General features: G+C 58.0%; 1 protein-coding gene across 4 annotated transcripts in view; it reads left to right on the top strand.

The window, feature by feature from the left end:
* MYT1L (myelin transcription factor 1 like) overlaps positions 1–23,065 on the top strand; it is a 131,548-nt gene that overhangs the window by 94,406 nt on the left and 14,077 nt on the right. For all 4 annotated transcript variants that reach the window (XM_070376069.1, XM_070376068.1, XM_070376067.1 and 1 more), the window contains exons 15-18: positions 2,760–2,822; positions 8,503–8,586; positions 9,845–10,066; positions 20,521–20,612. In XM_070376069.1, the coding sequence (XP_070232170.1) occupies positions 2,760–2,822; positions 8,503–8,586; positions 9,845–10,066; positions 20,521–20,612 (461 nt within the window). The remainder of the gene's footprint in view (positions 1–2,759; positions 2,823–8,502; positions 8,587–9,844; positions 10,067–20,520; positions 20,613–23,065) is intronic.

Genomic DNA, 23,065 nt, shown 5'->3' with positions numbered 1-23,065 from the left:
TGGGTGGTCCCACACGGCCTCCCTTCGCGGAGGAAACGCGCCCCTCCCGGCGGCAGAAGCCCATCGAGCTTCTGTGCGTTGATCGTGCAGCAGCCTGAGCTGCTGCCACCGGAGCTGATCTGCTGAAAAGCAGAGACTCCTTTTGTTACACGAATGGCCGCTTACCCATTCACCAACTTCAGAAAACAGTGTATTTTTAAACGCTGGGATGTATTAAAGTGAGGAAATCTGTATGCGAATCTCAGTGTTTGTAAAAGCCTTAAAGTCTTGAGCAGTAACACAAAAATGAGCTCCGCAGCGCTGTTAGAGAAAGAATAATGAGTCCCCACCCCGGACTGCCTCCTGCAGCTCAGAAGCTCTCCCTAAAGAAGAAAACGGCAAACCACCGCCCTGCGGAGAACCAGGGCGGGCTGTTTCTGGGGTGGGTGACCGTGAGTGTGAATTCGCAGCCCCCACCGGCCCGTCTTCTTCCCCCGGTGAGGGTGTGACCGCGGAGGGCTTAGCTTCTCCACATTCGCACAGCCCACAGCAGCAGGCCAGGTACTGGATCTCATCTACCTAACTTGAAACCCTGAAAATAAAACAACAAACCTTTCCAGAAAGCCAGGCCGCTTTCCGGAAATGTTTTTTTCTTTTTTGACACTGTGACAGCTCTGAAAATGACCCAAGTCAACATTTTCTTTGCTTTCATGGTGACAAAGGGTGTTTTAAATACATCTTTTTTTTCAAATGACACTTTCATAAATGGTTTAAATGCACAAAAACGACTCCAAACTCCTCTTTTTTATAATTAGTAAAGACCTCGTTTTCGCTTGCAGTCTTGCTTGTGACGCCTCGATTAAACTGGAGCAGCGTGTGTCAACCTCCTCTGCCTCTACCAGAAACAGTCATTAAAAATTTCTACTTGTGCTTAACTGAGTATATTTTAAATGAATTTACACTGAGCTTAGGAAGAGTTGAAGGGTTTCTTTGCCCACAAAGCAAGGCCACGTGTACATGATTGGCTGGCAGGAGACGTTCCTGTTTCTTGATACGTTTTCAAAACAGAGCCGTGCATGGAGAGCTGCTTTTCTTAGGATGATTTTTACTGCTTCAAAATGTCCTCCCTCTGGGGTTGGGGAGGTCTCTCCACATGAGGTGCCATTTGGGAAATCAGCTAGTTAAATTCAGTCACTCACATTATTGATCGAGTAGTCTTGTGATCAGACTTGAAGTTCATGCACAGCTGTTACTCTAGTGACAGTCAGGTCTACAGTCTGATCCGGGTGTTGCTTTTGATGAAAGTACAGCATCCTTCGGCCTCCGACTCCAGTTTTTACACCCTGACTCCACTTACACACGTCGATGACATCTCCTCGATGTTTGCCTTCCCCGCAGTGCAGGCGGTAAATTAAACTTTCGTCCTTCAGAGGACACACCAGCCCTACGCTCGAGTTCGGTGACTGTGCTCCTTTCCCCAGGACTAGATGAGAATTAGGCAGTTCCTAAACATCAACAATGGACTGGACATCTAAGTGTCAAGATATGACATTCGCACCCCTGGACTCAGCCGGGTCTGTGTGGGCCCGTCACACACGCCCTGACACGCTCACTGACCTTGAGAAGGTCTGTAAGCAAGTAATTTGCTGGCCTTGGCCCAACAGCCAATACCCAGGTGTCTTTCAGAGCGGAGAGCAAGCTGAAATCACCCAGAAAGCATTTACACTTATTGACTGTTTTATATTCGTGATCTGTATCCCTGCCAGGGATTCAGATGCTCACTGAGTGTGGATGTTGGCACAGGGCCCCCTCCAAGAGTCCCTCCTGGGCAGTAACACCGTTATCATTTCATCCTTGCTTCTTGAGAGCTAACATTTAGTAAAAAGAAAAAGATATGTTTCCCTCTTTTGGCCTTTATTCTCACCCTCCTGGCGGGTACAAATGCAGCTGACGTAGCTGGAGCCAAAGCGTCTTTGCAGGACGGCTGGTTCCCGCGATGGTGGATTCAAGGCAGTCCTCGGAGGCAGGACTCAGGGAACTCTCTTCACACACAGCGTCTGCCACGGGCGCAGCTCTGATGTGGCAGAGAGACTGCAGGGAGCTCCCGGGAAGGTTTAAGCACGGGCCCCTAGGCGTCCGGACCCCTCTCATGATCTCAGTTGACTTGACCTGCGGACCAAGAGACCTTGGTGCCAAAGCAGAGCTCCCTGAGTGCCCACGGAGGGTCTGAAAGACCCCTGGTCCCACTCCCTGGCCTAGCACGGGGGTACCTGCACCAGGCCCCGCAGTCGATCGGGGCAGGGCTGGGAGGGGTCAGCGTGGCCGGGCCCTTGTAACGTGTGGTTTTGAGTTTAGACACAGACCAGTCTCGGGCCAGTGTGTGTGCCTGTTCATGTAAAAATTCTCACATCATGTGTGGAAGGTGCAGCAACTCACCAGCTGTGACTGGCCCACCAAGCTTGAACAAGAGACGGGGCGGGCACGTGGGGCGTATGGAGGTGGGGAGACTGCAGGTTGAATATCTGGGGACCAAGGTGCTTCCCCAGGACCTCCGGCCCCCGGGAGCGCCGCCGTGCGCAGAGGGAGGCGGGGTCTGGCCGAGCCCGGAGGAGACGGGGATGGGGCTACTCCGTGCACCCGGGGACCCTCCAGCTCTGGCCCGCCTCCTTCACCGAGGGAGGCTCAGCATTTAAGAGACTCAGAAACTAGATGCATAAGGAAGCTACTTGTTCGGGAGATTGAAGCTTTCCAGTGACCCCCGTGTGTGTCTGTGATTGCAGGTGCCCCACGCCTGGCTGCGACGGCTCCGGGCACATCACAGGCAACTACGCTTCCCACCGCAGGTACGTGCCTCGGGCTTGAGACCCCACCCCCGCCATGCCCTCTCAACTCAGGCTCCACACATGCTCAGGTGGCTCCATCGGGGAGCTGAGGGTCTAGAGACCCTCGACCACAAAGCAGGCTGGCCCCAGCCAGTGGCACCCTCACTCAGAACACCAGCTCTCGGGCCCACAGGCCCCTCGGACGCCCCCGTCCCCCCGGCAGTGGTGCCACCAGCTCCATCTGCAGGAATCCTTTCTCAAGTCATGCAGGAGCACGCCCTTCTAAATTGACAAAGGATGAGAAGAAGAGCCAGGATATTATAAGCTCCCTGAGAACAGCCACTGAGAGGCAAGCTTGCTAATCCCACTGAGAGCTGATCTCCTAAATATTGAGATTAGAGCCACAAAGCTGTTTGGTTATTATAAGCAGGGATCAGCAGAGCTGAGCACACAGAAACGCTTGACCTCACAAATCCGGGCCCGCCTGTCCCGGAAGGCAGGGACTTCTAAGGGCAGCGTGGAGATTCTGTCGTCCAAGACGATGGGGACTCCAGGCCGCTCGCACGCCCTAAGCAGTTTATGAACCTCCGTTCTATACCAGGAGCCTCCCAGGTGGCCAGGGTAAAGAGTCTGCCTGCAATGCCCGAGACACAGATTTGATCCCTGGGTCAGGAAGACCCCCTGGAGAAGGAAATGGCCACCCACTCCAGTATTCTTGCCTGGAGAATCCCATGGACAGAGGAGCCTGGAGGGCTGCAGTTCGTGGGGTCCCAAAGAGTCAGATATGACCTGGCAACTAAACCATGACAGCAGCAGTTCCACGGCAGGCCCTGTGTTAGGAGCGCAGGGACAGAGACTTTCAATACAACGTCTGCGCAAAGAAGGGTGTAGACCCCGAGGCCCTGAGCAAGAATGCCTTGTCGAGTGCATTCAGGATCAACAAGCCCGGTCAGGACAAGAGCCGGTCTGAACAGAGACCCTTGTAATACAGAGTCTCCCACGAAGGGCGCAGAGCGGCCTCTAACAGATGAACAGGCAGCAACACAGCTGTCAGCCTGCCATTCTCCGAGATCAGATTATAGATTGGGCAGCGGATGAGCCCTTCAGTTTCCCCCATGAAAACTGAAGGGAAAGGACAGAGAAGAGACAGAGAGGGAGGAGTCAGGAGAGTTGGGGGTCACCCTGAGGCCCGTGGGATGCAAACCAGCAGACTGGGCCATGGGGGGCAGGGTGCGGCCACGCCATGTGGCTGCAAAGCCCCCGGGACCAGGTCCCGGGGCTCTGGTCAGGGCCGCCCCCCGCTGGCTGGCTGGGCTTGGCGCAGGGACACAGCTCGCCGGGGAGGCTCTTTCCTCGTTAGGGTCCTGCTGCAAGTTACATGCTTCTGTGTCCACTTCCCATCCATTTGAGAGCATCCTTTAAACAGCGTGGATCTGGGGACTCAGGCGTTAGGAAGCCCCACTAAGAACCGAATGACGGCCAGACTTCACACTCGCTCGACGGAAACACCTCAGTCTCTGTCTGGGGCTGTCCGCCTGGCACTGTGGACGTTTGGGGTCTGACCCTCCTTTGCCCTGGGACCGCCCCGTGCACCGTCGGGTGTGGGAAGCAGTGCTAGCCCACCCACTCGTTGCCGTGGCACCCCCTCCCCATTCCTGACGACCGGGCGTCTCCAAACACACCGGACGTTCCCGGGGCCACTGCCACGCACCTCAGGGTCCAGAGGAGTCTCACCAGGTTGTCTTGCCGGGTTTACCAGGCCGCCCAGAGCCAGCTGCTGCATCATGAATGCAGAGCAGAGTGAATACCTCCAGAAGGGATCTCCACAGCAGCCTCACTGCTTTAGGGAACATGAAGTGAAATCAGATCAAGCTCAAGTTCAGTATCTAAGCCAAGCACACTCTGCACTACTCTTGATTTTAAGTTAGACTGTATCTCAGCCCTCACGAGGCCACAGCTCCCAGTACCGAGCAACGCCTGCAAACTAAAAGCGAACCTTTCCTGGTCATTTCATGTCCACCTGTCTGCTTTTCTACTTTTTTTCTTTTTGGTTTGGCATGACGTAAATTTATTCAATTTAATTTTAAACATGTGTATGCGTTCACTTACATTTTAGAACAGGGTTAGTATAGTGTAAACTTGTGAGTAAAATGTAATTAAAGCTTGACTTGAAGCCCTTCTCTAGGGCTGGAGTTAACAGTACCAGGACTAGTCCACAGAGCTGAGAAGTAAATTTGACTGGGTTTTCAGCCACTTGCGGGCTATACACAGCCCTGCGGGGTGGCATGTTCCACAGCGTTGTTCATCGGAGAAATTCACTCTGTGTGTGCAAGTCAGAGCGGGCTCGAGCCCTTGGCTGGGAGGAGGGGCCTGCGTGACAGCTCCTGTGCACACTGGGCGCCAGAGAGAGACAGAGGCCCAGTGACCCTCAGAGGTCACAAGTACACGTAGAAACACGCCTTTCGGGGCGTCCCTGGGGGCTCAGCTGGTAAAGAATCCGCCTGCAATGTGGGAGACTTGAGTTCGATTCCTGGGTTGGGAAGATCCCCTGAAGAAGGGAAAGGCTACCCGCTCCAGTATTTTGGCCGGGAGAATTCCACGGACTGTATAGTCTATGGGGTCGCAAAGAGTCGGACACAACTGAGCGACTGTCACATCCTGGGAACATGAGGTGGTGTTCCCTACTTTGCGAACCTCGGGGACATTCCTCCCAGGGAGCAGACCCTCACTCAGCCTTATTCTAAACCCTGCCAAGATTCCAGCCTGGCACAGGCACCTCAGAGATACGGCGGATTCGGTGGATCCGGGCCACTGACTCGAACGCTGTGAACACACTCACCATCATCTGAGCCTTCAGCGAGCTGTAGTTATTTTGTAGCATCAAAGATCACAGGGCAGCACAACAGATGTAACAATAATGGAAAAGCTTAAAATACTGCGAGAGTTTTTAAAAATATGACACAGAGACATGAAGTGAGAGATGCTATTGGCAAATGGAGCCTATAGACTTGTTAGACTCAGATCGACCGCAACCTTCGACTCGTGAAACACGCAAGGTCCGCAAAGCATACCGTGAAGAGAGGTGCGTGCCTCTCCCTGGGCTCCAGGGAGGAGAGGACTGACCCTCGGGCTCCCCGACGCCCCCACCAGAGGCAGGTCGTCTGCTTTCGGACATCACCTCTCCCCGGGAACCAGGAAATGTGCCCCCCACCATCCTCAGAGCACCCTGAGCAGCGGGAGGATCGTGTCTGTCTCCGCTGGAGGAAACAGGCTCTGAGTGCTTAGCTGTAGGAAGCAGGACTTGGCTGAGAGGCCACCGCCGATGTCCCGGCTGGTCGTGGACGGACCGCCCCTGGACGGCCTGAGACGCTCCCTCGGGGAGAGGCAGGGCCGCCCTCCCGCCCGACACAGGCTGTGACTTGTTGCAGTTGGGATGGTGGTGTGACTTGCTGTCTCTCTAGCACTTCTGAAGCTTTCTTAAGCTTACTGTAATCAATAGTATTGACCGTCTCTGATGTCCTATCAAAAAAACACAACCCATCATCAGAAGCTCTGTCTCCTCTGACGTCGGCAGAGAGACCTCGCTCTGCAGACGGAGGAGCTCAGGCCACGTCCCAAGTGTCCAGTCTTCAAACCACAGCCACGAGAGCCCTTTCTTCAGTTCTCCGGCAAAGGCGCTGTTTCCAGGCACCGCCTTCTTTCCCTGACCCTGCTCCAGGCTGGCTCCTTTCGGCCGTCTCCAGATGCGCCGGCACAGCAATGTCTCTGGGAGGTCCTCCCCGCAGGCTCCCCAACACCACCCCCCCACCCAGGACTACAGTCTCGTGGCCCGGAGCACACGCAGCGGGAGCCTGAGTCCCCGGGACCCTCCCGCCTGAGCAGCGGCACCCTGCAGGCTCCAGGGTGTCCACCAGGACGGCGCTGCAGGAACCCATCCCTGGACCCTCCCATCTGTGCCGAGAGCATTTCCATGAATCGCTGCACTCTCCTCCAGGGCTGCTCTGACCCTCCGGGTGTGAACACAGGGCACAGGGCCCCTGCAGCCCGCGAGGGCTGGTCCTAGTTCCCAGGCACCTTCGATCCGCTCTTTCACAATAAGGACACAACCTGCCCTCCCTGGGGACGGGGGAAGCACGGGGCCGAGATGCGTCACTTGGTCCCCTGAGCTTGGGGAGACCAAGCTAGAGCCCCATGTCCTCCCTGCCCCGAGGTGGACGTGTCCCCCAGTCCCGGGGAGGCGGGGGAACCAGCCTGAGGAAGCGCAGACACCAGCAGGAAAGAGAGCCCCCTTCCAGGCTCCCCGGTACCAGCACAGATCAGGACTGGCAGCCTTCTGGGGGGCACTGGCCCCATCCAGAGGCTCTCACGTGGGCCACAAAGCTCTGCATGCAGACGGCCACACGCACAGCTTCTCAGGGCAAGGGCCAGCATGCAGGACCGTCACTCAGACAGAGCAGCGCCCCTTCCTGCCCATAGGCTGGCCTCGCTGGGCCTGGCAGAGCCTCGGAGAAACTTGCCGAGCCTGGGAGAGCCTGGGAGAGCTGGCTGTGGGCTCTCCCGCCTTGGACGTGATGCCAGGATCCCAGTCCAGCCCCTGTGTCAGAGCCAGGTTTTCCTCAGAGTCAGAGTCATGTCCAGACTGAGCTCCCTGCGGCACCACTTGCTCTGCTTTGGTTCTGTTCCAGTTTCTCTTCACTCCCAGCCCCTTCTCGGCAGCGGGGGCCCAGAGCCATGCCTCCCCCTGAAGTTCAGGGTGGAGGAGGGAAGGCAGGACAAGAGGGAGGCAGGCAGGACAGGCCGACACCGCTCAGCCCCAGGGCGCAGGTCTGGGCTTCAGACCAACCTCTGCCAGGAGGTGCGGCTTCCCAGAGAGGAGCCAGGCAGCTGCACAAGCGCGGGACACGGCTAGGGAGACGGAAGTGATGGGGTGAGGGGCTGAGGACCAGCGTGCTCGGGGGACGCAGCCCCGACAAAGTCAGGAAGAGGGTCAGAGCGGCACGCCCGCCCAGACCCCGCCGGGCCCCGCCACCAGCCCCCTGGGCAGCTCCAGAGACCGCCCGGGGCCCGGTTCTCTGGTTCCTTACAAAGATTCCCTGTCATTCTATATAATTTCACACTGAAAAGCCTGGTATTAGCTACTGCTGAACAGGAAAGAAAAATCATATAGACATTCCAGCTGGAAAATTTCCTTTAGATAATGGGAGCTGTTCGTTCTCCAAATTCCAAAATTAAACAAAATCAGCTTGGTCAGTCTGCACCGCGTCTTCCAATGGTGCCACAGGAAGTCGTACATCAGGTAAATGGGGCCGGACGGCAGGCGCACACCCCTCCCAGGTTCGGGGGCTCTGTGATGCTTCTGCAGGCACGGCTGCAGAAAGGAAGAGGGGCCTGTGTGTCTCCGCACTGTAGCCCCGCTGTTCTGAGAACACCCCACCGCCACAAGCCAGTCCCGCCTCTCCTGGGGCTCTGGACCGCACAGGAGCCAGTTCCCCCCACCAGGCTCTGGGTGCCCTTCTGGGAGACCTGCAGCGTCTGAAGCCCCCAAGGTTCTCTTGCGCCCGAATGGGCCCTCCCCCGGGACTTTGTCTTCACGCCAAGGAGCACCAGTTTCCAGAGGAAATTGGGTCAAAGCACCATCAACGGTGAAAGGAGCTTGAGGGTAAAGGTGCAGGCCAGCTTCTGAAGTCACCTGTCTCCTTAGCCTTTCAGGTTGCCCAAGAGCCAAGAAGAGCGGCATCAGGATAGCACAGAGCAAAGAGGACAAGGAGGACCAGGAGCCCATCAGGTGCGCGGGCCGGGGGCGGGGCTGGGGGCTGCCGGCTGGGGCAGGTCAGGCTCGGAGCGGCTGGACGAGGGCGAGGTCACAGCTTTGAGAGCAGAACCACGCACAGCACCCTCCGAGTGACAGACGAGGTGACAGCCGAATGTCCATCCATCTGGGGTGTACAACCGGTTACAAGGAACGTCCCTCTACCACTCACGGGGAGAAAGAGTTAATTTACTGGGTGTATTTGCATACATACTGAGCGTATTTACATACACTGTCAGATTCATGAGCAAGTACGACGTTATTAACCACAACACCCAGCATACGGCTGTCTCCCGCTTATGCAGGTCATTCCACTGTCGGTCCTCTGCTTCTTGCTAAGGAGGATGGAGATCATCGGGGGTACAAGGCCAGCACCCCACCCTCTCCCTGCAGGCAATGGCCCTGAACCTCTTCCCAGTGAGCCTCAAAAACCTGTGATATAAGTCCAATGCCACTTTCCTGAAATTTTAATCTCACTCAGTGTCTTTGGAGAAAAGTTTTGATGAAAACAAACCAAAAAATTAAAGTAAAAACGTGCCTGTGGTTTGGCTGTAAGTCCCGGCGCTTCACATAACCCGTGACAGAGAGGTTTCAGAAGCACTGCTTGATTAGGCTGTTGCTGAACTTTAGCTCCAGTTGGTGAGCTTCCCATTTGTTACAAAATTTAAAAAGTGCTCCTGGAGCACCTTGTAACTAAACCACCTCTGCTGCTCACACCCCTGTCTGGCTGGAGGGGAATCCTGTGGTCTAGAAAACACGGCCAAACAAATAGGTGTTCTCCAGCTCCTGAAAAGAATAGGAGCTGAGAAGCTGAGAACAGGTTTATAAAATAATCATTAAAAAAGAATCCCAAAGTCAATTTCCCATTGAGTTTGCACATCTCCTGCCGAAGGCTGAGACCCTGTCTCAAAGCGGTGCCTCTGAGACAGACACCCGCACCCCAGCTGCTCCAACAAACGAGTTCTCTTCCTCCCGCGGTGTGGGCATCCCTCCCCAAGCCGGGACGCTCTGCTCCAGGAAAGCTTCTTGGACCTTCCCTGGACCAGTTTCCCGGAGGGTGAACTACCTCACGTCTCCACTAGGTGGTGCCTTTGAGTGGTTTTGTTTTGTTTTAATCCCACCGGAACCGGAGTAGAAGATGCAGGGTTTTCCCTCGTGTTAGGTTACTTTGACTTGGCTGCGGGGCGCCCGGGCACCTGGGGGCGAGACAGTCACGTGCCCCCTTTGCCCCCAGGTGCCCGGTGCCCGGGTGTGATGGCCAGGGCCACATCACCGGCAAGTACGCCTCGCACCGCAGCGCGTCCGGGTGTCCGCTGGCGGCCAAGAGGCAGAAGGACGGCTACCTCAACGGCTCCCAGTTCTCCTGGAAGTCGGTCAAGACGGAGGGCATGTCCTGCCCCACGCCTGGCTGCGACGGCTCGGGGCACGTCAGCGGCAGCTTCCTCACCCACCGCAGGTAAGTGCACCTGCCCCCCTGCGTGCCAGCGTGGGGGAGCGAGGACTTGCGAACCCACACCAGCTCACAGCATGCCGAGGCGCGGGGAAGGAAGAAGCAAACTTAGATGCATTTTGCAGAGCACACACTCGTCCCACCACATCAGTGTATACGGAGAGGCTTCCCAATGCCTTTGATTGGGATCCACAGAAACAGGTTGTCATTTTACACACGCACACACACTCACAAGAGTATCTGTGGGTTTAATTATTCGTTTTGGCTGAATATGGCAAACAGATCCCACTCAAGGACAAGGTGGCACGTGGTTACAGGAGCCTCATCAGATACATCAGAAAACCTCCAAAAAATCCAGTCACCCCCCCCCGATTATTGTTTGCTTAATTTTAAAATATATGTATATACAATTACATTGACTCAGAAGAAGAGGCAAGTGGCCCCCCGTAGGCATCAGGATGAATGACTGATGCGGACACATCTCAGCCACCCCCAGCTTTCTGGGAGCGAGGCGGGAGACACAGCACCTCACATATGACATAAACCCACGGGGTCTCATGAACTCTCTAACCTCAAACCCCGGGCACCTCACCTCCATCTGCAAAACCACATCAAACACAGAATAAGCCAAAAGGAATGACATGCGGCAATGAGCCTTAACGTTCTTTAGGAAGTTTGGTTTTTATTGTAAAGAAGTTCCTGCTCAGATAGAAACTCAGGGGCCAAAAGAGACAGATGAGTGTCTTTCCCTGACTCTCCCCAAGGCGGGGTGGGGAGTCCCCTCATCTCCCTTCAGAAAGCGCCCTTGAACAGAGAGGCTTGCATCCAAAGACACAGAGGCCCCCGACCCGCAGCACACACTGGCTTCTTCCTTTGGGCAGAAACAGATCACAGTGCTCATGGCTGTGTGCCTGGGGTGGGGCCAGCCCTGCACCCGGACACCCGGCCAGGCTGGCCACAGCAGGCACTTGGCAGGACAAACGTCTCACTCTGCTCAGAGCTGCCCTCCCTGCCAGCGGGAGGGCTTGGCCTGCGCCCCCAAACTCCACTCTAGACGGGGTGCTACCCGAGAGAACTCCCTCTGCTGGTACCTGTGCACCCTTGTTCCAGGGCGTCTTCAGGACACAGTCCCAGAGGCGGAAATGCTAGTTTTCACGTGTTGATAGGAAGTACCAAAATGCCCTCCAAAAAGTGCCTGCTTCCTTCAGTCTCTGGCAATCAAAAACATTTAAAAAAATTTTAAGTCCTGCCTACGTGACCTATGGGTAAGGGTCACAGATAAGCCATAATCAGACACAGATGGGAGCAAGCTGCACTTCTCTGATGACATGTAAGCACTGGGGTACCTGGAGAAGGGCATGGCAACCCACTTCAGTGTCCCTGCCTGGAGAACCCCATGGACAGAGGGGCCTGGCAGGCTATAGTCCATGGGGCGGCAAAGAGTTGGACACGACTGAGCGACTTAACTCACACACGCACTCTCGGGTACCAGAAACATCACCTGAGGACATGAATGTAACTGCTCCTCGTGCTGTTTCCAAGCCTCTGACTGAACTGTTGCCCGAGAATCACAAGAGTGACCTTCGCGGGGAGCCACCCAGCAGCGTGCACCCCTCACAGGCTGGTCACTCAGCGCCCCCTTGGGGCCTGTGGTGCGGACCCGGGCCCCTGACTCCGAGGCGCTCCCACCCGGCGGGACCCTGGGCCCCTCCGCGCACCCCCAACGCCTGCTTACCCTCCGGCTTGACACTCAGGTTCCCGGACCCAGCAATCGCATAAAGACGCCCCGGCTCTCCTGGTTTCTACCCTTCCCGCTCTCTTTCCCCCTAACCAACACTCCTCCGCACTGTGTCTGGCTTCCCCCGTCTTGGAGCGGGAGGGAATCTAGGGGCAGGTCTAGTGAAGACAGACCCGTGACTGTGCTTCCGCAGAATCTCTCCGTCCAGAATCCCCGTGATGCACCCTCGGGTCTGCAGACAGCTCACCCAGGGCGCCGAGGGGGTGCCAGGAGGAGACCCTGAGTCCAGGGCAGGAACCCTCAGCCCACCCGGTCTAGCAGCGGGGGCAGAGCTGTGTTCCGGGGCTCCACAGTAAGACAGAGCCGGGGGGCGGAGCCACTGAGGGAGGAGCCTGTGGGAGGCTGCTCCACGGTGGGCGGGGCCCTGCCTGTGGTGGGCGGAGCCGAAGGGGCGGAGCCTCAGTATGGGAGGCTGCTCCACGGTGGGCGGGGCCCTGCCTGTGGTGGGCGGAGCCGAAGGGGCGGAGCCTCAGTATCCGAGGCTGCTCCACAGTGGGCGGGGCCCTGCCATTGGTGGGCGGGGCCGCGCGGAGATTTTAATACTTCATTTCTCTGTGAAGCTCACTCAGCGGTCTGACCCGCTACCTCTGCCCCCTCTGAGGAGGGAAGGGACGTGCATGCTGCGTGGAGAGTGGCGGGAACCCCCAGGTGGCAGGTGGCGGGCGTCCTCGTTCTGGGTATAAATGTGTCTTGGGGGACAGGGTGCAGGGGGTTAGGGGGTGAACAGGACCCTGGGAGAGCTGACCTGCACTTTTTCAATTATGGTAAAAAGCACACAACATGACATTTACCGTCCTACCCACTCTTAAGTGTCCCGTTCGCAAGCGATAAGTAGAGTCTCACTGTTGTGCAGGCACGTTCACCCCCAGAGCCCTCACCTCCAGAGGGAAACCCTGTGCCCACTGAATGCACTCTCCGAGCCCCGCTGGCCCCTGGCACCGCCGTCTAGCGGGTCGGACTCTCTGGTCCTCAGCTAGGGGGAATCACAGGCTGTCTGTCCCATGAGCCTTTATCTCCATCAGCACAGCTCCCGGGTCCCTCCACACTGTAGCCGGCATCAGGCCACCTTCCTGTTGAAGGCTGAGTCGTGTCCTGTTGCATGCTGGCCTGCACCTTTCAGCTGTTGAACAAGTTTTCATTTGTTTCATTGTATAGATGGAATGTTGTTCCCTGGCGGTGTGAGAACCGCAACCCTGGCTGGCACCCAGCTGAGGCACAAACACGGGCTTAGCAGAGGGTCCTGATGCCTCCCCCCGTGAAGTCCTTGGGCCCGGCCAACTGTCTGGAACCCACTGACGGTTCCTCAGACTTTGAGGCCTGGGTGTGGACAAGCATCCCAGAAAGACACAGGTAGTGGCTTGAGATTCAAGCTGTTTATACAGCCCACATGCCACAAGAGCAAAGCAGCTTTTAGAGTCAGAAGAGTAGACAAAGACAGAAATTCCTGTTTGGTGCTTTCTTCCCTCCAAGCCATGACCACCCAGTGAGATGATGAAGGGCCACTTTCTCAGGGGCCGTAGATGAAAGGGGGGCACCTGCCCTGGCTTCCGGTCCCAGGACGCCCACTTGCCCTGCTTTCCTCTTCAGGGAAGTGACCACACCAACACACCCCCTGCGTGCCCATGCCTCCATCTGCTGTGAAATCGTTTCCATTCATGTCTTCCCTATAAGGATGCGGAGGGCCTCCTCCTACCCCCTTTCTCCTCAGCAGAGCTTCTGTGAAGCTCTAGGAAGTGCTCACTCCATTGTTAGGACTGGCTGAGTCAAGGCAGCTGAGTTAGGCAGCTGAGATGAGGAACAAGACCTGGGAGTAGGTGTAGCCTCTCAGGAGCAAGGGAGGGCGTTCTTGGAAGGGGCAGCTGGAAGTGAGCTTTATCTGAAGGAAAGAAACCAGGCAATGGAAAGAGTTAAAGGCACAGGGCAGTCGCAGGGACTTGATGGGCCGGATCCTGAGATGCAGACTGACCAAGGCACCAGGATCTCACCAGACACGTGACGAGGTGGTGCCTGGAGTGGTTCTGGGTCAGATTCCAGGATCAGGGTCAGAGGTGTCAGGGGAAGGGCTGGAGAGAGGACACTCTGGCAGGGTCTCACCTGCCTCCGGGGGGTGGGGGCAATGGCTCAGCTGACTGGAAAGGCCCCCCAGCCTGAGTGGGGGTGTCAGGACTACGCAAACTGTGGAGCCTCCCATGCAGGAGAGACAGAGGCCGTGAGGGAGGGGCTGGGGAGGGTTCTGTGCCTGTGGATCCACTGCTGTGTGTGAAATGGCCGCACTGTGCACTCACCTCAGTCTCATTCCACTTGACGTAGAATAGAAGATTCTCTAATCCTAATGAATAAATAAGTAAGTGACTTTAGAAGTAAGTCGTCCCTCACTGGGCTTCATCTAAATAATTTTTTAAAAAATTACCTCCCAGACCCTCTTAAACTTCTTCCCACCTGGACCACATGACCTAATTTATTTGTTTTCAGTTCCTCTACAATCCTTTATGGAGAAGGAAATGGCAACCCACTCCAGTATTCTTGCCTGGAGAATCCCATCGACGGAGGAGCTTGGTGGGCTACAGTCCACAGGTCACAAAGAGTCGGGCGCAACTGAGCGACTTCACTTTCACTTTCACAGTCCTTTATAAATGCACAGATCACCTTTTTTAGGATATTTATTGTGTTTGATGTTTCCCAAGAGAATTGTGGTAAAAATGTCACCATAGTGAGTGACTTCTATGAGTTACTTTTGTAATCAACCTTCTCCTTTAATGTAAATGTGAGCTGGATACGCAGCCTTAACAACCACTCCAAACACTGGAGGTTCCTTTCTTGCTCACAGGACAGAACAAGATGAGGGGACACCAGAGAAGGGCTCAGTCACCTTCAGCACCTTCTTCAAGGGTGGTCTTCATTCCACAGCCCAAGACGGAGAGAATGCGAAGGATCCCCCTGGGAGTCAGGGAACACAGATTACTTCCTTCTTACCCCATGGGTGGAACCTGGTCCATAGGATGCTGGGAAATGTGGTCTGCATGGGATGCTGGGAAATGCAGTCCACTTGGGATGCTTGTGAGTCCAAGAAGACAGCCTTTATGCACCTGCCTTTCTGTGATGTGGAAAAGCCGTAGCTTTTGTTTTTTGTTTTTTTACCAAAATTTATGTCAACAAGCAGCCACAGCTCCCTGAGGTCTGCATAGTTCCATTTCAGAGATGCCAATAAGGAGAAAGCTGGACAACCAAGGAGTGTCTGGGCGCACTGTCCGTGCACCACCAGCATCTCAGTCTGTCTGTCTGTATTTCTGCAAGACCAAGGCCAAGGCTGCCATAGGGCAGGTACGAAAGAAGCCTGGTGCCATGGGATGGACCCCAGGGAGAGGGAGTGAAGAGGGCAGACCTCTTCCCACCCAGCCATCCCACCAGGAGGAGCGCCCACCACCCTTGGCCTCGGCGGATGGGTCGCTGTCTGCCCAGGAGCATGGAGGTGGGCTCCCTCTCAGGTTGAGACCATGGCCACACTTGCCCAAACCCCACGTGTGGACAGGGGACACTGAAGCAGCCCCAGGGTTCCTGGCTCGAGACTGGCTGGAGGTAAATCTGGACTTCACAGCATTGCAGCCCTGGCATGCTGGTCTGGCCACAGGCCAGCCCTGCACCCGCTCCTACGGGGCTCTTGTCCAGCCCCTGGACACTTGCCTCTCCCCAGGGCCATCATGCACCCCTTCCCACCTTCTCCGAACCTCGGCTCCCACTGTCTCCTGGCAGCGGGGTGGAGGGAACAGAAGGTGTGGCAGGGCCTCCAGCCCAGCTGGTAGTTTTCTATTTGAGGGAATGATGTTGGAATCATGGCAGCTCACTTACGAGAGGAGACTCCTCCGTTCTGGATTCTCTGAGATCTGCAGGAGGTGAGGAGGGCGGAGGGTCCCAGGCCTCTGGAGGAGAAGATGCTGCAGGCGTGAAGATCATCTCCCTGGAGCAGACCCTGTGCTGACTCACCGTGATTGCGGTACTCCTCTGGGGGAACCAGCCAGGCCCCCGTTTCACGCTGTAATCAGAGTCTTCCTCCTTGGGAGGAGAGAAGGAAGCCAACAGGCCCTGTTCTCTGGGGCAGGCCTCACACTGGCCACCTCGGCCCATCCCCTGTCCACCCACCTTGCACTGACTGCTGCCCCTGCAAGCTCCTCAGATGTATGAACTCTTTTACTCCAACCTCCACATTTCAGTACTTGCGAGAAAGTACTAAGAAGGGAAAAACTCAGATCCAACATCTGTTCCAAACCGCGAATCCCCCAGGGCCGGTGAATGTTAGCTGCTGGGTCACAGCGCCGGCCTCCTGGGCCTGAGACCACATGGGCTGGGGGCAGGCTCCTGGGGAGATGCCACCATGCTTGATGTTTTCAGACTTTCTCCTCCTGAAGCGTGTGCATGTCCATCCATCCACTGCTGCTCCGTTTGCAGGTCCGGGGTCACTGGATGTGTGAGGCTACTCGGCCCATGGCTGATGCTCGGTTACCACGATGCAAGAGCCGAGGCTCCCCAGTGCTTGGTTGAGTCAATGCAGGCCCACATGTGCGCAGCACACGGGTGGGGGCTCCCACCTGGGACGGCGCAGGGCCGAGCAGCACCCAGGGTGCCCTGCAGGCCCCATCCGAACCCCAGTTCCCTTGCTGAGCTCCGTGGCCCTGGGTCCTTCAGGCTCACCCTCTGCTGCCCTCAGCACCTGCCTGCTGGGTCCTCACTCTGGGAAGGCACCCTGAGCAGCCCTCGTGGGCAGCCAGGGGCCCAGCTGGGTGAGGACACGCCCAGCCACACTTGTCACCTCCTGCCAGGAGCCCAGGCCCCGTGTCCCCACTCCTGCAGCACCTCTGCCCTACATCCTCAGTGTCGGGGGCCCCCTGCACTCTCACCTGCTCCCCGAGATGTGCCCCTGAACTCATGGCAAGAAAAAACCACACTCACAGAATAGTTATGCTCATATCTGAAAACAGAAATAGTATAGGAAAATGGGAAGTGTGGATGAGGAGCCCAGAACTGATGAACAGATATGATGGTGTCAGTTTCCTACGCTGCCTGACACACACCACGACCTACTGTGTTTCGGTGTTGAACAGAGTTTGTCCTCTTGGTGTCAGAGGTCAGAGGTCGCAACATGGGTGGGCTGCGGGTGGGGAGGGCAGTTTGGGGCGCCGCCTTGTCTCTGCCCTTTGTCTCATGTCCTTCCTCTGTGTCCGGGTCCAAACACCCCTCTTTTCCCTCATGAGGTCACAGGACAAGCCCCCCAGCCCTCCAGCACCACGTCACCTTGACTCAAGGGTGCCTCACAGGCCAGTTTCCCACTGGGTCCTGTCAGTTCTGGACTCAGGGCATCAGCGTCCTCTGGGGACACGACCATCCACAGCGATGATTTATACGGATGAGCTTCCGGGAGACAAGCATCCAGGCCTCCCCGCAGGGGCAGCAGCCACACTTTCATAAACATCACTCGCCCACACCAGCGGGGCACTTGCCCAAGAGAAGAGCGCCAGAGCCCCTTCGTGAGCAGTACGGTCCCCACACTGCCAGGGAAAGCATGCCCGATCCCCCAAAGGCCATCCCTGTGGGTGGTCTGACTCCACACCTGCCCTCAGGCCCCACAGCAACTCCGGGCAAACAGTGGGTCAGAACGGCATGATAACAGCAGTCCTCTCCAGGAGGGTGTGCAAGCCCCTCAATTCCCTGTCCTTGGAGAGAAGACCCCAGCAATCCTGTTATACCTGCTGCCCAGGCCCCTAGACCCTCACAAACAGCTGATTCCCCCGTGATGCCATCAAAATGCACGTGGGGAGGGGCACCGAGCCAGGGAAACACTGTGATTGCGGAGCCTGCCACTCTCCCCTCTTGCCCACAGCCCCCTGCTAATTAACGCCCGTGACCGGGACACCCCAACTGCCCCGAGGCCCTGGTGTCTGGGTGCAGAGCCTGCTGCTCCAACACTGCCCTCTCTCCAAGGCTCAGGGCACACATTTGGCACCAAATGGTTTGGGAGAAACTCAAGAATATTTGGGGGAAAAAACTCCAGATCTGCATCATGGACTGGGAAAGGACCGCAGGACAGCCCTTCACACTGAAACGGGAGCAGATCAGACAAGTAAGGGGAGGCAGGGATTCTCTGGGGGTCAGAGGACAGCCTGTGCCCCGACACCCGCCTTGAGGTCCCAGGAAGCCAATGCAAAGCCGGCTGCTCAGCGGGTGTGGCGCGCGCCCTTGTCAGCGCCGGCCCCTCGTGTCTGCCTGCTGTGCTGCACTCCCCGCCCTCAAGCACACAGGTAGCACGGCCCCAGAGTCACCTCGTGAAGGCGGCGTTAGCGTGGGAGTCCGTGTGCTGTACAGGGAGGTGTGGGGTCCTTGTGAGGACTTTAGCAGCAGTGGTGAAATCACAGGCAAGGTGCCAGAACTGCAAACCTGCGTTTCCTGGGACAGAGACCGCGTCGGGGCCTTCGCCAGGCCAGGGCCCGTGGTTCCCAATTCCCAGCCACTCTGGGCCGTGAGCAAACCTTGGAGCAATACAACCCCAGCGCCCTGCGTCTCTCTAACCACCGCCCCACCCTGGGAATTTCATGGCGATGTCCTCCTGAAGGGAATGCCTCTGGTGGGCGGGGGTGGGCTGGGCTGGGGGTTGTTGTTCTGTTGCTCAGTCATGTCCGGGTTCTTTGCGACCCTGCAGACTGCAGCACAGTGGGGGCGAGTCCTGATAAAACGCCGGGCTCCCCACCCCCATGCCCCCCATCCCTTCTGAAGCCCTGGCAGTGTTTGCCTAGAGCCCTCCCTGGAGTTCCTGCTGGAGCCGCAGCCAGTCTGGGGCCCAAGTGCGGGCCCTGGGGCAGAGACCAATTAACTCCTTGCTGCTGGGAATCTGGATCCTGGACCTTTCTGGGCCCCTCCAGGAGAAGTCTGGCTTTCATCAGCGACGTTTCCTTAAGGGCTGCTGGGTCTCCCCCCGCCAGGACTCCACCCGCATCGCACTGAGACCCCCAGAGTCAGTCCGCAGTAGGACTCCATCCCCATCGGACTGAGACCCCCAGAGTCTCCCCAGCAGGACCCGCCGCGTGGACTTGAGATCCCTGGACCAGCTGGGACCCTGGCATCCGGTGAGGTTGGCGCGAGTGGCCGCTAGATGGCACTGCGCCCTCGCTGGGGACCCAGCCACCCAACACCCAAGCTGAGGCTGCCTACCCAGGGCACTTCCAAATTTGAGCCGCGCTGGGATGCAGTCACAGGATCGGAATGGGGCAGCACAGAGCGGGCTTGCGTGCACAAAACACGTCCATCTCTGGGCCTCTGTCTCCTAATTTAGTTCCCAGCTCCAGCTGCAGGGCGCCGTTAGTTTGTCACTTCCGGGCAGTGGCTCAGTTAACTGGAAACTAGGAGAAACCACTGCAGACTGAAATCGGATTGTGACGCTCTGCGTAGGTCCAGGAATCCCTGTGTGAGACTGTTTGCAGGTCATCCTGCGGCTGGGCACCATCCACCTGCTGACAGATGCCTGGGGACACCGCAGCCCTCCCTGGCTTCCGTGTGGCTGGGCCGCCTCCGTTCTGTCCACCCTCGCTCTGTCCATCGCTCCCTCTGCGCTCAGTGTTCGGGTGGGAGGGTCGTCGTGGACGGTCACCCTCAGCGCACAGCTTTCAATTCACGAGCGTCCTGGAGCCCCGGGGACATGCTGGCCTCCGATCAATGGGCCTGGGGCTGACGGTCCCAGGGGTGCAAACAGGAAGCAACCTGTTTGTCCTGCTGCCCCTTCCCCTGTGGATCTAGAAGCTTCCTGAGCGAGTCTGGGGCCCAGCGAGGTTCCTGGAGAAGCAGCGGGCGGGGCAGTCACCCAGCCTCCGTGGGGAGAACCCTGCACAGTCATCAGAGACAAGCATCCCCTCGAACCCACAACTGGGACTTGCTTATTGTACGAAGACGCGTCCCCCCACCAAACACCTGCCGAAAGCACATTGGGAAAGTGTTAGAGAAGGCGTCAGAGGAGACGTTCCGGAAGCTCACGGAGCCGAGGCAGACGTGTTGCCTAGCGACTCTGTGCTCTGCCTCTGGGTGGGGCGGCCCTCAGCATGGACCCAGAAAGTGAGAAACAGGGAGAGGCGTCCTGCAGAGACACAGTTCGGGCCCGGGGCCCAGCCCAGGGTGCAGAGTACACAGGGGACCTGGGCACGTGTGTGAGGACACAGCCAGGCGTCAGACCCCGATGGTCAGGGAGCGCACAGGTGTTTACACCTCGTGGCTGGGAGGCGGGCCCTGGGTTTCTCCCAGTACCTGTGGGGAGGGCACCTGCTGAGTCAGCATGAGTCTGGGGGCGCCTCACTCCACCTTGCACTTCAGTACGTTTTGCAACCAACGCTTGTGCGGGTTTGAGACTTTCTGTAAGGAAGTTTTTAAAGAAGGGGGTTCCTCCGTAAGCGTCCCGGAAACCCTCAAAGGCGGACGCGGCCTGAAGGGCTCCCCGGAGCCCGGTGGCCAGACCTCGGCCCAGCCATGCCGCGGCCCTGGGCTCCAGGCCAGTCCGAGCTTCGTGGTCCCCACCACGCCTGCCCGCGTCCTGGCTGGTGACCCCTCTGCCAGGCAGGGCCCCGGGCCACTCTCCCTGCCGCTGGGATCCCCAGCGCGTGACTCACGCCGTCTCCTGTCTCGCCCCCAGCTTGTCGGGATGCCCGCGGGCCACGTCCGCCATGAAGAAGGCGAAACTGTCGGGAGAGCAGATGCTGACCATCCGGCAGCGGGCCAGCAATGGTAACGGCGCCCCCCCACCCCGCCTCCCCCATCCTCCCGCCCCAGCCCCTCGTGCAAGGGGGTCTCCGGTCACTCCCGCCTGTCCGGAGCCAGTCCACGGGGGGTGGCCTCCCAGGGAGCCGAGTCAGGGGTCCCCTGGCCACATGCAGCCCGCCCCCACCCCACTGTCCTCTGGGGCCTATCCTTGCGCCTGTCTGTCCGTCCACACAGCCCTCCTCCAGATGCTCTCCTGCAGGGGCACAGAAGTGCAGGCGGGAAGCCCCGGGCGCGTGCCAGGGCACCAGTCCAGTCCCAGTCTGTCCTCGCGGCCCCCAGATTCCACAGCAGTGGACTCGCCTGCAGAACACTCAAGGCTGTGTTCTGACCCCCAGTCAGCCCTCCGGGTGCTTCCAGGCCCCTGGGGTGCGGGCGCGGGCGGGGCGGGGGGAGCCCCCGGTCAGTTTCTTGGGGGGCCCCGTCTCGGCCTCCTCCTACAGGGGGTCCCTAACCAGGGCCCTCTTCCCGCACGGCCCCTGCTGCTGTGTTTTTCCAGCTTGTGTGTTGTCCTGTTGGAGACTTCACGGTTTAAGAGGCACCAGGCAGGGCTGTGGTGCCATCTGGGGTCCTGGGTGTGAGGCCGCGACGGGCCCTGGGCAGAAAGCGTGAGAGACCAGCTCCGTCTTAGGGCTGCGGGCGAGGGTCCAGTGTTACTGGACCAGCACGTGCGTTAAACAAAGACATGTCTGTAACAAACACTAAACAAGGACATGTCTGTAACAAACACACGGACGGACGCGCGGACCACAGCCCAGTTGCCAAGGCTCGAGGAGGGTGACCTCGTGTGTCCCCGGGAGGGGCAGTCCTCGGTCACCGGGGCAGTGTCTGTGTGTGTCCCCGGGAGGGGCAGTCCTCAGTCACCGGGGCAGTGTCTGTGTGTGTCCCTGGGCGCCGAGGTTCTGTGCTCATTGGTGAACAGAGCTCAGTGCAACTGTGATCGGGAGTCAGCAAAGTGACCCGAGAGAGCCTCCCCTTCCAGACCCCTCGGGGGGACTCTGGGGAGCGGGGCTCGGGCAGAGAAGGTTTTCTATGAAAGTTATGGATCCAGGCTCTGGGCAAGGTGCCTCCCTGACTCTGTGTCCCCAAAGGCGCGGTCACCCCGGTCTAGAGGCCTGGGCGCATCACAGGAGCCCGGACCCTCCTCCCCCACTTCCTGGGCTGGGGTCCAGGCAGACCAGGATCCGGCCCTGCTGCGTGCTGGCCTGATGGGGCTGGGAGCCCTAGCCACCATCTGGAAGCTGCCGTCGCTCACTGGACATTCATTTTTGGTCCTGAGGATGGCTCAAGGGGCGCAGAGACAACGGTCCTCAACATGGGCCCCATCACCCACCAGGAAGGCAGCCAGGGCCACGACGCCTCACTTCAAGTCCTGGTCCCACGAGCCCCACGTCTGTTCAAGTCAGCTGCGGGCTCAAGATGCAGGACCAGTTGGACAGAAGCCTTCAGACTAGCCCACCAGCCTGAGGAGCTGGTCTAGAGACTCTAAGGTCACCAACACCCCCTCTCACTCAGCCATCGAGGGGCACATTGCCCCAAGGAAAGCCATATCCACTGAGCTCTTTTTGAAATGTTTAGCATGACATCTCACCTACAAACAACCCTGGAGCTAAAGTAAAAATTCTTCTGCAAACTGACGTGAGCCCACACCAGCTTCTGAATCTGGATAGATGGAGCAGTGTAGACACAGCAAGAAGTGGGGTGAGCAGGTCTGCAAACGAGGAGGAGCCTTCCACCGGGAGGGTGGCCGGAGCGTGGGGAGGCCCCGGCTGGCGTCTCTCCTGTGGGACGTCTGACCCTCAGAATCCTCCTTCCATGTCGGCCAAGCGCAGCTGGGAACCAGAAAGGGTGGGTGCCACGTGGGCGAGGAGCCCAGGCTTCATCTGGCTGGACGCCCAACTCCAGGCCCAGCCCAGGTCAGCAGGGTCACCCTCGGGGGTTGCCATCGGCTCATCTCTGCATCTGAGCTCAGCTCCATGACTCCAGGTTTCGGAACCTGTCTTCCTGCTGTAGGTTCTGTCACACACTTGTCCACAGACAAGGACCCTGGGAGCCCAGGTCACCTGGAGATGAAGCTCCAGAGTCAGGTCAAACCCGGGTCTCCCCAAGCCCAGTCCGTGCCGAGCCCGGCCTGACAGTCCCCTCGCTCCACACCTGTTGGGACTTTTCTGCCAGGACTAGAGGCATTTCTTACTGAACCCAGAGCTGAACACGTCACTCCGCGGATAAATGGCCTCATCCCTGTGTGTCTGACCCAAGGGCAGGACTCGGGAGATTCGCTCCTCTCTTTGGGGGGCTAGGGGTCAGTGGTCACTGCCCACGTCAGCCACGCCTGCCCTCCGCAGTTGAAGGCATGTGTGTGAGGAAGAGACAGCCTCTCACTCTCTTCTCTTGAGCATCCGGAGGGTACGCCTTGTCCA

The sequence above is a fragment of the Bos mutus genome, chromosome 8, assembly GCF_027580195.1.
Source record: "Bos mutus isolate GX-2022 chromosome 8, NWIPB_WYAK_1.1, whole genome shotgun sequence".
NCBI lineage: Eukaryota > Metazoa > Chordata > Mammalia > Artiodactyla > Bovidae > Bos > Bos mutus.
This window is presented reverse-complemented; position numbering and strand designations above follow the sequence as displayed.